The sequence below is a fragment of the Pan paniscus genome, chromosome 7, assembly GCF_029289425.2.
Source record: "Pan paniscus chromosome 7, NHGRI_mPanPan1-v2.0_pri, whole genome shotgun sequence".
NCBI classification, from domain to species: Eukaryota; Metazoa; Chordata; class Mammalia; order Primates; family Hominidae; genus Pan; species Pan paniscus.
In genome coordinates, this window is record NC_073256.2 from 78,763,271 (window position 1) to 78,775,379 (window position 12,109).

Genomic DNA, 12,109 nt, shown 5'->3' on the forward strand with positions numbered 1-12,109 from the left:
GCACTTCAGCATTTGGAACACTTTCAGTGTCTCTGTAGGCCACCTGATAGGAAGAGCTGTTGTCTGTATTACTCACTTTTGTATTCCCAGCTTCTTACAATTGGCATTCATCAGGTATTCAGATTAACATGTCAAACGCCAAAATTTGTTCAGTAAAACTTTTTCTCCTTACTGGTAGGTAAGATCATCTTCACTAAGGAATAACAAAGTTTGGCTAGGGAACGAAGAACTAGGAGTGTCATAGGAAATGGAGTGGTACAGGGTACATGGTGTGAGGTACCACAAAGGAGACATGGGGCATCATGGGAGCACAAGGGTACCAGAAAGAGAAGTACATCAGAGTGAGTTCCACCAACATCTCCCCTTCCCCTGGGCCCACGCATACTCACTTTTCCCATCCCTGGGAAAAGAGCTCAAGCTGTTCTCCCTGTCCCTCAAAATATGACCAAAATTCCACCAATAATTTAAGGCCATCTCACAACTTTTGTGGCTTGTCATCTTTCAATCCTTTGCACTTCCCAGAGCAAGATTGTGTACATAGTCGGTACTCAGTTAACGATGTTGTGCTGATCTCAGTGACCAAAAGCAAAGTCCCTTTTTTAAATATTTGACGCAGGGCTACCCCTGATTCTAGGAAAGGGGAAGAATCCCCTCTGCTTTTTTTTCTCTTCTCTGGACACACAATATGCAACCTGTTACATTAATTACAGCTTGAGTTAGTTCGTGGAGAATCAAATCACCACGTTAAACAGCTATGAAATAAGTTCCAAATATTAGTAAGCAACCCATTTGAAAACTGGGCACTACCTATATGAAAAAACATTCATCTACTTTCTGTTTAGCTACAGAATACAGTGATAATATTCATAGAAAAAAAATAGTATGAAAGGCATAATCCTACAGCCAAAATAAAACTAATCTTAATGTCCACACACAAATTTCTTTGGGCAAATTTTAACCCCAGGATGATATCTCCTAGGTAGCTTTCCTTGGGCCTGTCTCAAATGTGTGTTTTGGTAACACAGACTGATTTTACTACCTCTTTAAAACACAAATATGTTGGAAACGAAAAATTGTGGGCTGCATTTTAACACCAAATAGAACCCACATTAGGATATTAGCCACTGTTGTCCTCTGCTACTGAACATGACAAAATCCAAGTTATACCTTAATTTCTTGATTTTATATTACAATGCACTGGTATTTTAAATACGCCATCAATACATTTTGATGAATGCAATGCATGTACAGAATTTGTAGATGTAAATGAGTAAAACTTCCCAACTATGTGCGAAAAGGAAATGTTTTATTTTAGTAGAAATTCCTAGCTGTGTACAAAAAAAAAGAAAATCCTCAGGATTCTTCATGGTGCACCCTCCTCCCTCCCACCTTTAAGAGTCATATGAGTCTAAAGGAATGAACGAGGTACCTCAACCAGGTACATTTCAGTACGACCTAAATGGTGCCCAGCCCGGGTTCCTCCTTGCACCAAAAGCGAAGCACATCTGGGGGTTTTTCCCGGCGGGACGCGCCAGCTGGAGCGCGGCGGCGGGAGGCGCCCAGCGCCAACACCCAGCCCCTCCCAGTCTGCTGCGGCCCCGCACAGCCTCCTTACCGATGATGGGCTTCTTGGCGGTGTCGCCGTGGGGTCTAGACAGCTCGAGGCTCGCCGCCCCGCAAAGTAGCAGGCCCAGCACGCACAGCAGGCGACCCGGACTGGCCATGGCGCTCGCCGCCTCCCGCCGCCTTTCAAAAGCTCTGCGGGCGGGCGGGGGCTGCGGCAGGGACACCTCGCGGCAGCGCACTCGCGTGGGGCTCGGGTGGGCGGTGCTCCGCAGCGTGGGCCTATGGGAAATGCAGTCCCGGCGCGTGCTAGGCGGCCATGGGGCGGCGGTGGGCGGCTCTGGGAGTGCAGCCGGCGCTGCGCGCCCGCCCCATTGCTCTGTCACCGGTCCGCGACCGCGACCGCGACCGCGACCGCGACCCCCACGGGCCGCCTAAGCGGAGACTCTGGAAACGCCTGGGGCCGGTACCGGGTGGTCTCCGCGTCCTTCCCTTTCAACTGTTACGTCGATGTGGACTTCAGTCACCCGTACAAAGCTGGGCTGGCCAACCCAGGTCCTCGAGAGGGGAGGTTGGGTGTCCACCGCCGAGTTTGGTAACCAGGCAGCGGGGAGGCTGGCAGGGGATTCTAGAAGGCGCCTGAGAACTGCGCGCCAACCGCACCGCCCCCTTGAAGATCGGGGCCCTATCTCCGGGAATGGTGACAACGTTCGCTGTACGGACAGCCTGTGCCTCTGAATGTGAATGTCCACACTTGCTATTTGGGGGGTCGCGGCATCTGTAGGAAGTGAAGAAGACGGGACGGCGATAGGAACACATGCACAGGCGCATCACTAGGGTCAGAACTGGGCCAACTCCGGGCGTCTACTTTGAAGCGGGCACGCCCAGGCCACGCCTGCAAACGGCGTCAGCTTCCTCTGATCAACCGCGGTCAGCGCCATCCACCGACCACCACTAAGCCTATCCACCGGGGCAGAAAAGATGACTGGTTCCTATTCGTTAAAACTGTTGTGATTGTTCCTAAATACATGGATATATAGCTTGTACTCAGTGAAAGTTCCCATCTATAAGGGCCAACTTAAATTCAGAATAAAACAAGAATATTTGAAAACCTACTACATCAATGCTCAGTATTAAGGGTGTAAAACATAAATTGGACAGTCTTTTTCACAAGAGGTTTAAATTCAGTAAGGAAAAAAGGCAGAAAGCGTGACTCGTAGAGACAACAGGAACAATTTTAGCATGTTGCAAGAAGAGTAAATGCAGTGAATAGTCTGGTTTAACAAGAAAATAACGCTTCTGTAGAAGGGTGTGGTGAGAGGTAAGCAACAAAGGATGTGATGAAAGACATGAAAGGGCCGAGCTGGTTTTGAGCATGATTAAATAGACAAGTAGCCTTGTAAATATGAATTTGTGGTGCCAGAATAATTGACTATCCACATAGGAAAAATTTTTTACCCGGCGTTACACACAAAAATAAACTCGAGGTGAAGTGCATATGTAAATATGAAAGCAAAATATTATACTTTGATAAGAAAATATATAAATATATGTTCATAACTTTGGCTGTTGGAAGAGTTTCATAAAACATTAAAAATGTTAATTAAAAATTGACTATATAAGAAAATTAAGGTTAAAGCACAAACTTGGAAAATATAGTTATAAAATATAAAGTATTTCTAAAATATGCGAAGAAATAATAAGAACAATGACACAATAGAAAAATGGAAAAAGAATGTGAAAAGCAAACCAAACTTTCTGTAGTCATCAGAAAACTGCAAGTTAAGATAATATGTCACGTCCATTAGACTGTGTAGAAAAACAGCCTGTTTCCTGGCAAGAGTGACACCATCTTGAAGCAAAACTATCTCGGGGACTGATGTTTGACCCACAGCATACCGAGGTGTTCTGCAGCAAAGGTCTTTAAACAATGCTCATAACATATATAACCCCTCATAAAGATGCTTATCTAACGTCCCCAGTGATCACAATAGTCTAAGAGCTAACTAGTTGCACTTGTCTTTACCCTAGAAGCTTGCTAAATAAAGCATACTTTCTGGAGGGCAAGTGCAGGGGTCGCTTCTGTTTGTCTCTACTAAGTGTTTCTTTCTGAGAAATTCAACTGGTCAGCCTCTTTGGTCTCCCAGCTTCCTCCATCTTTGGAAGCAGGTTTCCGTAAATTGACAAAAATGTAAGCCTTTGATAATAAGTCAAGGATGTAGTAAAATGACAGTTCTCTGCATTTCTGGTGGAATTGTAATTATTATAACTATTTTTGAGAAAAATTAAGCAATATCTGGTAAAGGTGAAGATCTACATGTTCTGTAACCCAGTACTTTCTGGATATAAGTGTGTACCTAGATTAATGCGTGCTCATGTGAAAAAAAAATATGTGTAAGTATGCTCTTTGGAGCATCTTTTTGTAATAGTAAAATATTAAATGTAAATGACCAATGTCATAAAGTTTTTCCCATGTGTTTTCTTCTAGTAATTTTACAGTTTCAGGTCTCATATTTAACTGCTTAATTCACTTTAGTTGATTTTTGTTCATGGTGAGAGATAAGGGTCTAATTTCCAGATTTCCCAACACTGTTTATTGAAGAAGATGCCCTTTCCCCATTGTGTGTTCTTGGCACCTTTGTCAAAAATCAATTGACAGTATATGTATTGGTTTATTTTTGGGCCTTCAATCCTGGTGCATTGGTCAATGCCTGTAATTTTATGCCAGTACCATGCTAGTTTGATTAAATTACTATAATTATAATATGTCTTGAAATCAGAGTATGATGCCTTCAAGTTTGATTTTTTTTCTCAAGATTGTTTTAGGTATGTGGGGTCTTTTGTGGTTTCATACAAATTTAAGGATTCTTTTACATTTATGTGAAAAAAGTGACATTGGAATTTTTGTAGAGATTACAATGAATCTGTAGATTGCCGTAGGTCAGTCATATAGACATGTTCCCAATTTTAATTCTTCCAATCCATGAACATGAGATATCTTTCCATTTGCTTGTATTTTCTTATTTACTTGTATTTTTATGTGTTTTATAGTTTTCAGTGTACAGGCCTTTTACCTGCTCATTAAATTTACACCTAAGTATTTAATTTTTTGTTACTATTTTAAAGGGGATGGTTTTGTTAATTTCATTTTAATTTGTTATTACTATATAAAAATGCTGCTGACTTTTATATGTTGATTTTGTATTCTGTAACTTTACTGTTCATTTATCAGTTCTAATAGTTTTTTGGTGGATTCATATATAAGATCATGTCATAGAAAATAGGGATATTTTCACTTCTTCATTTCCTATTAGGCTTCAAATTTTTCCTCTTGCCTAATTGCTCTAGCTGGGACTTACAGTACTATATTGAAAAGAAGTGGTGAAAGTAGCCATACTTGTCACTGATCTTAGAGGAAAAGCTTTCAGTGTTTTACTGTTGAGAATGATGCTAGCTAAGGGTTTGTCATATGTAGCCTTTATTGTGTTGAGGTACATTCCCTCTATACCTATACCCAATTTGTTAAGAGTTTTTTGTTGTTGTTGTTTTTGTTTTGTTTTTTTTTTTTTTGAGATGGAGTCTCGCTCAGTCGCCCAGGCTGGAGTGCAGTGGCGTGATCTCGGCTTACTGCAAGCTCCACCTTCCGGGTTCACGCCATTCTCCTGCCTCAGCCTCCAGAGTAGCTGGGACTACAGGCGCCCGCCACTACACCGGGCTAATTTTTTTGTATTTTTAGTAGACAGGGTTTCACTGTGTTAGCCAGGATGGTCTCAATCTCCTGACCTCGCGATCTGCCCGTCTTGGCCTCCCAAAGTGCTGGGACTACAGGTGTGAGCCACCGCGCCTGGCCTTGTTAAGAGTTTTATTATAAAAGGATGTTGGGATTTTTCAAATGTTTTTTCTGCATGTATTGAAATCATTATATGATTTTTATCCTTGATTAATGTGGTATATCATATTGATTTGTGTGTGTATATATGTGTATTATAGTAGATATAGGCAATGTATATTGTAATGTCTCCTCTTTCTTTTCTGATCTTGTTTGAGTAGGCTCTTGTTTTCCTAGTTAGTCTAGCTATGGGTTCGTCAACTTTATCTTTTCAAAAACTTAGTTTTTGTTGATATTTTCTATTGTTTTTCTAGTCTCTATTTCATTTATTTCTGTGCTGATTTTTGTTATTTCCCCTCTTCTGCTATCATTGGGCTTAGTTTATACTTATTTTTCTAGTTTCTTGAGTGGTAATGTTAGATTATTTGTAACCTTTCTTTTTTTATATAGGTGTTCATTGCTATGAATTTCCCTCTTAGGATTGCTTTTGCTGTCTCCCATAAGTTTTGATACATTGTCTTACCATTTTCGTTTGTCTCATAGTAATTTTTTATTTTCTATTTGCTTTCTTCTTTAACCTATTGGTTGTTTAGGAGCATGTTGTTTCATTTCCACACATTTGTGTGTTTTCCAAGATATCTCCTGTTACTGATTTCTGGTTTCATTCCATTGTGATCTCAAAAGATACTTGATATGATTTCAATTCTCTTAAATTTGTTAAGATTTGTGCATTAACATATGGGCTATCCTGGAGAATGTTCTATGTGCACTTAAGAAGGATGCGTATTTTGTTGCTATTGGATACAGTGTTCTGTATATTTCTGTTTGGTCTATTTACTCTAAAGTGTAATTCAAGTCCATAGTTTCTTTATGGATTTTCTCTCTAGATGATCTGTCCATTACTGAAAGTGGAATATGGAGAGCCCTACTGTAATATTATTAAATTCTATTTTTTCCTTTAGATCATTTAGTAATTGCTTTATGTATTTAGGTGCTCTGATTTTAGGTGGGTGTATATTTACAATAGTTATGTCTTTGTGGTGATTTAACTTCTTTGTTATTATGTAATAGCCTTCTTTTTCTCTTTTTATAGTATCTAACTTAAATCTATTTTGTCTGATATAAGTGTAGCTACCTCTGCTCTTTTCGTTTCTGTTTGCATGGAATATCTTTCCCATCCCTTCACTTTCAGTCTATGTGTGTCCTTATTACTAAAGTGAGTCTCTTGTGTGCAGCTTATGATTAGATCTTGCTTTTTTAAAAAATCCATTCAGCCACTCTATATATTTTATTGGAGAGTATAATCCATTTTCATTGAAAGTCATTATGGATAGGTAAGAACTTACCACTGCCATTTTGTCATTTCTTTTCTGATTGTATTATAGGTCTTTTGCTTCCTTCTTTCTCTCTTACTATCTTCCTTTGTGGTTTGGTGGCTTTGTATGGTTGTATACTTTTTATCTTTCTTTTTATATTGTGTGTAACTACTATAATTTTTTGCTTTGTGATTACCATGAGGCTTACATAATATAGCTTATCCTTAGAACAGTTTACTTTAATCTGATAAAACTTGCCTTTAATTGCATATAAAAGCTCTACACTTTCACTCCCTCCCACCCACATTTCATTATTTTGATGTCAAAATTTACATCAAATACCAAAATTTTTTGGTAATTTGTATTCCTTAATAATTTGCCACAGCTGCAGTTGGTTTTAATAGTTTTGTCTGGACACCACTGAATAGCTGTTCCTGACATGCATGTGCAAGTGACTCCACTGCCACCACCCTGATGAAGTGCTTTGGTTGGCACTCCTCATCAGAGTATTGTTACCAGCAGACTGGGAGCACCTTAGCCCCTAAGGTGCAGTAGGTGCTTAACCTCAAGGGGCCAGAGAACAAAGCCGTGGGCCTGGTACTGGACCTCCAGGATTATAGCAAGCAGCTCAAGAGTACTTAGCTGAGCTTTGGTCCCCTGAAATCTTCCAGAAAGAAAACCAGTCAACTAAACCCAACTTATACCACAGTCAAACCCTCAGGGTATCAAAGAATATAAAAGCAGAAAACCCCATCCAAAGAACAGCAACTTTAAAGTTTAAAGAAACATCAGGCCACTGTGTTCCTGGCCTGAGAAACAACCAGTGCAAGAACTCTGGCAACTCAAAAAGTCAGAGTGTCTTCTTACATCCAAGTGATAGTACTAACTCCTCAGCAATGTTTCTTAACCAGGCTGAAATGGCTAAAATGAGAGACATAGAATTCACAATCTGGATAGGAATGAAGGTCATTGAGATTCAGGAGAAAGTTGAAATAAAGTAATACAAGAGATGAAAGACAAAATAACCATTTTAAGAAAGAACGAAACCAATCTGAAGAAGCTGAAAAACTCACTACAATAATATAATAATAAAATTGCAAGTATTAACAGCAGAATAGACCAAGGTGAGGAAAGACTCTCATAGCTCAAAGACCGTTTCATTGAATCAACTCAGTCAGACAAAAATAAAGAAAAAAGAATAAAAAAGAATAAACAAAGCCACTGAGAAATATGGGATTATATAAAGAGACCAAAACTACAACTTATTGACATCCCTGAAAGAGAGAGAAGGAGCAAGCAACTTGGAAAACATATTTGAGAATACTGACCACAAAAATGTCTCCAACTTCACTAGAAAGAACATTCAAATACAAGAAATGCAGAGAACCCCTGAAAGATACTATACAAGATGACCATCCCCAAGACACATAGTCATCAAATTCTCCAAGGTCAATGTGAAACAAAAAAAGTTGAAGGCAGCTGGAGAGAATGGGTAGGTCACCTATAAAGGGAATATCATCAGGCTAACAGCAGACCTTTCAGCAGAAACCCTACAACCAGAAGAGATGGGGGCCTATATTCAGAAAAGAAATTCTAACTAATAATTTCATAGCCAGCCAAACTAAACTTGATAAGTGAAGGAGACATAAGATCTTTAGAGACAAGCCAATGCTAAGGGAATTTGTTACCACTAGTCCTACTTTGTGAAAGGTCCTTAAGGGAGTACTAAATATAGAAACAAAAGATCAGTACCAGCCACCACAAAAACACACTTAAATACATAAACCATTGACATTATAAAGCAATTACACATTCAAGTATACATAACAACCAGCTAACAACACAATGACAGGATCAAATGTGCACATATCAATATTAACCTTGAATATAAATGGGCTAAATACCCCACTTAAAAGGCACAGAGTGGCAACTTGGATAAAGAAACAAGACCCCACCACATGCTGTCTTCAAGAGACCTATTTCACATGCAATGACAGCCGTAGGTTCAAAGTAAATGAATGAAGAAAAATCTACCAAGCAAATGGAAAACAAAACAAAAAAAAAAGGAGTTCATATTCTAATTTCAGACAAAGCAGACTTTAAGCCAAAAACAATCAAAAAAAGACAAAGAAGGGCATTACATAATAATAAAGATATGTTTGCACCTAGTTATAATGATTTAAAATTCATGGTCCAAAACCACAATTACATTTGCACCAACCTAATAGTTGTGATGTTAGGTTGTTAACTTGAGCTCTTTCTGACTTTTTGATGTGGGTGTTTAGTGCTATAAATTTCACTCTTAAAACTGCCTTACCTGTGCCCCAGAGATTCCAGTATGTTGTATCTTTGTTCTCATTTTCTTTATTTCTGCCTTAATATCATTATTTACCCAAAAGCCATTTAGGAGCAGGTTATTCAATTTCTGTGGAATTGTACATTTGAGTGAATATCTTAGTCTTGATTTCTCTTTATTATTATTTTTTTTCAAGATGGAGTCTCACTCTGTCACCCAGGCTGGAGTGCGGTGGCAAGATCTCAGCTTACTGCAACTCCACCTCCTGGGTTCAAGCAATCCTCATGCCTCAGCCTCCCAAGTAGCTGGCACTACAGGCACATGCCACCATGCCCAGTTAATTTTTGTGTTTTTTGTAGAGATGGGGTTTCACTATGTTGGCCAGGCTGGTCTTGAACTCCTGACCTCAGGTGATCCACCCACCTCAACCTCTCAAAGTGCTGGGATTACATGTGTGAGCCACCACACCCTGCTGTTAGTCTTGATTTCTAATTTTATTGCACTGTAGTCCAAGAGATTATGATTTTAGTTTTTTGCATTTGCTGAGGTGTGTTTTATTTCTGTTTATCTGATCGATTTTAGAGTATATGTCATGTGGCAATGAGAAGGTATATTCTGTTGTTTCTGGGTGAAGAGTTCTGTAGGTGTCTATCAGGTTCATCTGATCCAGTGCTAAGTTCAGGCCCTGAATATCTTTGTTAATTTTCTGTCTCAATGATCTGTCTAATATCATCAATGGGGTGTTAAAGTCTCTCATTATTGTTGTGTAGGAGTCTAAGTCTTTTTGAAGGTCTCTAAGAACTTCTTTTATGAATCTGGGTGCTCCTGTGTTGGGTTCATATATATTTAGGATAGTTAGGTCTTCCTGTTGAATTGAACCTTTTACCATTATATAATGCCCTTCTTTGGCTTTTTAAAATCTCTGTTGGTTGAAAGTCTGTTTTGTCTGAAGTTAGGATTGCAATCCCTGTTTTTTCTGTTGTTGTTATTTTCCATTTACTTGGTAGATTTTTCTCCGTCTTTTATTTTGACCCTATGAGTGTCATTGCATGTGAGATGGGTCTCTTGAAAACAGCATACCAACAGGTCTTGGTTCTTTATCCAGCTTGCCCCTCTATGCCTTTTAATTGGGGCATTTAACCCATTTACTTTCAAGGTTAGTATTATTATGTGTGGATTTGATCCTGTCATCATGATGTTAGCAGGTTATTTCATAGACTTGTTTATGTGGTTGCTTTATACTGTCACTGGTCTGTGTGCCTCAGTGTTTTTTTGTTTGTACTGGCTGGTAACAGTCTCTCCTTTCCATATTTAGTGCTTCCTTCAGGAACTCTTGTAAGGCAGGTCTGGTGGTAAGGAATTCCCACAGTATCTGCTTGTTTGAAAGGATCTTATTTCTCCTTCACTTATGAAGTTTAGTTTAGCCAGATATGAAATTCTGGATTGTAATTTCTTTATTTAAGAATTTTGATTATTGGCCCCCAATCTCTTCTGGCTTGTAGGGTTTCTGCTGAGAGGTTGGCTGTTAATATGATGGGCTTCCCTTTGTAGAAAACCTGGCCTTTCTCTCTAGCTGCCTTTACCATTTTTTCTTTCATTTTGACCTTGGAGACTCTGATAATTATGAGTCTTGGGGATGATGTTTGAAGAAGTGGTAGTTGGATTGTGAGAGGTCATGTGAATATGGTGGACGAGGTGAAACTTCGTAGCCCAATTTGTTCAACTTTTGAAGCCTTGGTCGTGTGACGTGTGGTCAGGCATTGCCATAGAGAAGATTTGGGCCCTTTATGTTGACCAATGCCAGTTGTAGGCACTGCAGTTTTTAGTGCATCTCATTGATTTGCTGAGCATACTTCTCAGAGGTAATGGTTTCACTGGGATTCAGAAAGCTGAATAGTAGTAGATCAGACTGGCAGCAGACCACCAAACAGTGACCATGATCTTTTTTTGGTGCAAGTTTGGCTTTGGGAAGTGCTTTGGAGCTTCCTCTTGGTCGAACCACTGAGCTGGTCGTCTCTGGTTGTCATATAAAATCCACTTTTCGTCGCACATCACAATCCAATTGAGAAATGGTTCATTGTTTTTGCATAGAATAAGAGAAGACGACACTTAAAATGATTTTTTTTTTATTTTCAGTCAGCTCATGAGGCACCCACTTATTGAGCTTTTTCACTGTCCCAATTTGCTTCAAATGCCAAATGACCATAGAGTGGTTGATGTTGAGTTCTTTGGCAACTTCTCACGTAATTGTAAGAGGATCAGCTTCTATAATTGCTCTCAATTGGTCATTGTCAAATTCCATTGGCAGTTCACTACACTCTTCATTTTCAAGGCTCTCATCTCCTTTGCAAAACTTCTTGAACCACCACTGCCCTGTACATTCACTAGCAGTTCCTAGGCCAAATGCGTTGATGCTGCAAGTTGTCTCTGCTGCTTTATGACTCATTTTGAACTCGAATAAGAAAACTGCTAGAATGTGCTTTTTGTCTAATATCATTTCCATAGTCTAAAATAAACATAAAATAAACAGCAAGTGATAAGTCATTAGCAAAAAAAAAAGCAAGAAATGTGCATTGAAACAATGTACAACATAACCACTTTTATTTAAGAATGTATTCCAATATCAAACAGCAAATTCCAATAATGCAAAAACTGAAATCACATTTTCACCAACTTAATAAAAGAGCTAAAGAACCAAGAGAAACCCAACCTTAAAACTAGAAGACAAGAAAAAAGCAAAATCAGACATTAACTGAAGAAGATTTAAATACAAAAACCATTTTAAAAAATCAATGAGGCAGGGCACGGTGGCTCACGCCTATAATCCCAGCACTTTGGGAGGCTGAAGTGGGCAGATCACCTGACGTCAGGAGTTCGAGACCAGCCTGACCAACATGAAGAAACCCTGTCTCTACTAAAAATACAAAAATTACCTGGGCGTGGTGGTGCATGCCTGTAATCCCAGATATTCAAGAGGCTGAGGCAGGAGAATCACTTGAACCCGGGAGGCGGAGGTTGTGGTGAGCTGAGATCACGCCATTGCACTCCACCCTGGGCAACAAAAGCAAACTCCGTCTCAATAAATAAATAAATGAATCAAGGAGC

The 12,109-nt window shown here is 39.4% G+C and overlaps 1 protein-coding gene across 3 annotated transcripts in view; it reads right to left on the minus strand.

Moving 5' to 3' along the window:
- GGH (gamma-glutamyl hydrolase) overlaps nucleotides 1–6,235 on the minus strand; it is a 28,143-nt gene extending 21,908 nt beyond the window's left edge. The window contains exon 1 of one of the 3 annotated variants that reach the window (XM_003831382.7): nucleotides 1,616–4,877. In XM_003831382.7, coding sequence (XP_003831430.3) covers nucleotides 1,616–1,724 — 109 coding nt within the window. In that variant the 5' untranslated portion in view covers nucleotides 1,725–4,877. Of the gene's footprint in view, nucleotides 1–1,429; nucleotides 1,566–1,615 lie in introns of those variants that run through there. The other 2 variants (XM_063606782.1, XM_057303024.2) reach the window with 2 other exon arrangements.
- Between the last annotated feature and the right edge of the window lie 5,874 nt (nucleotides 6,236–12,109).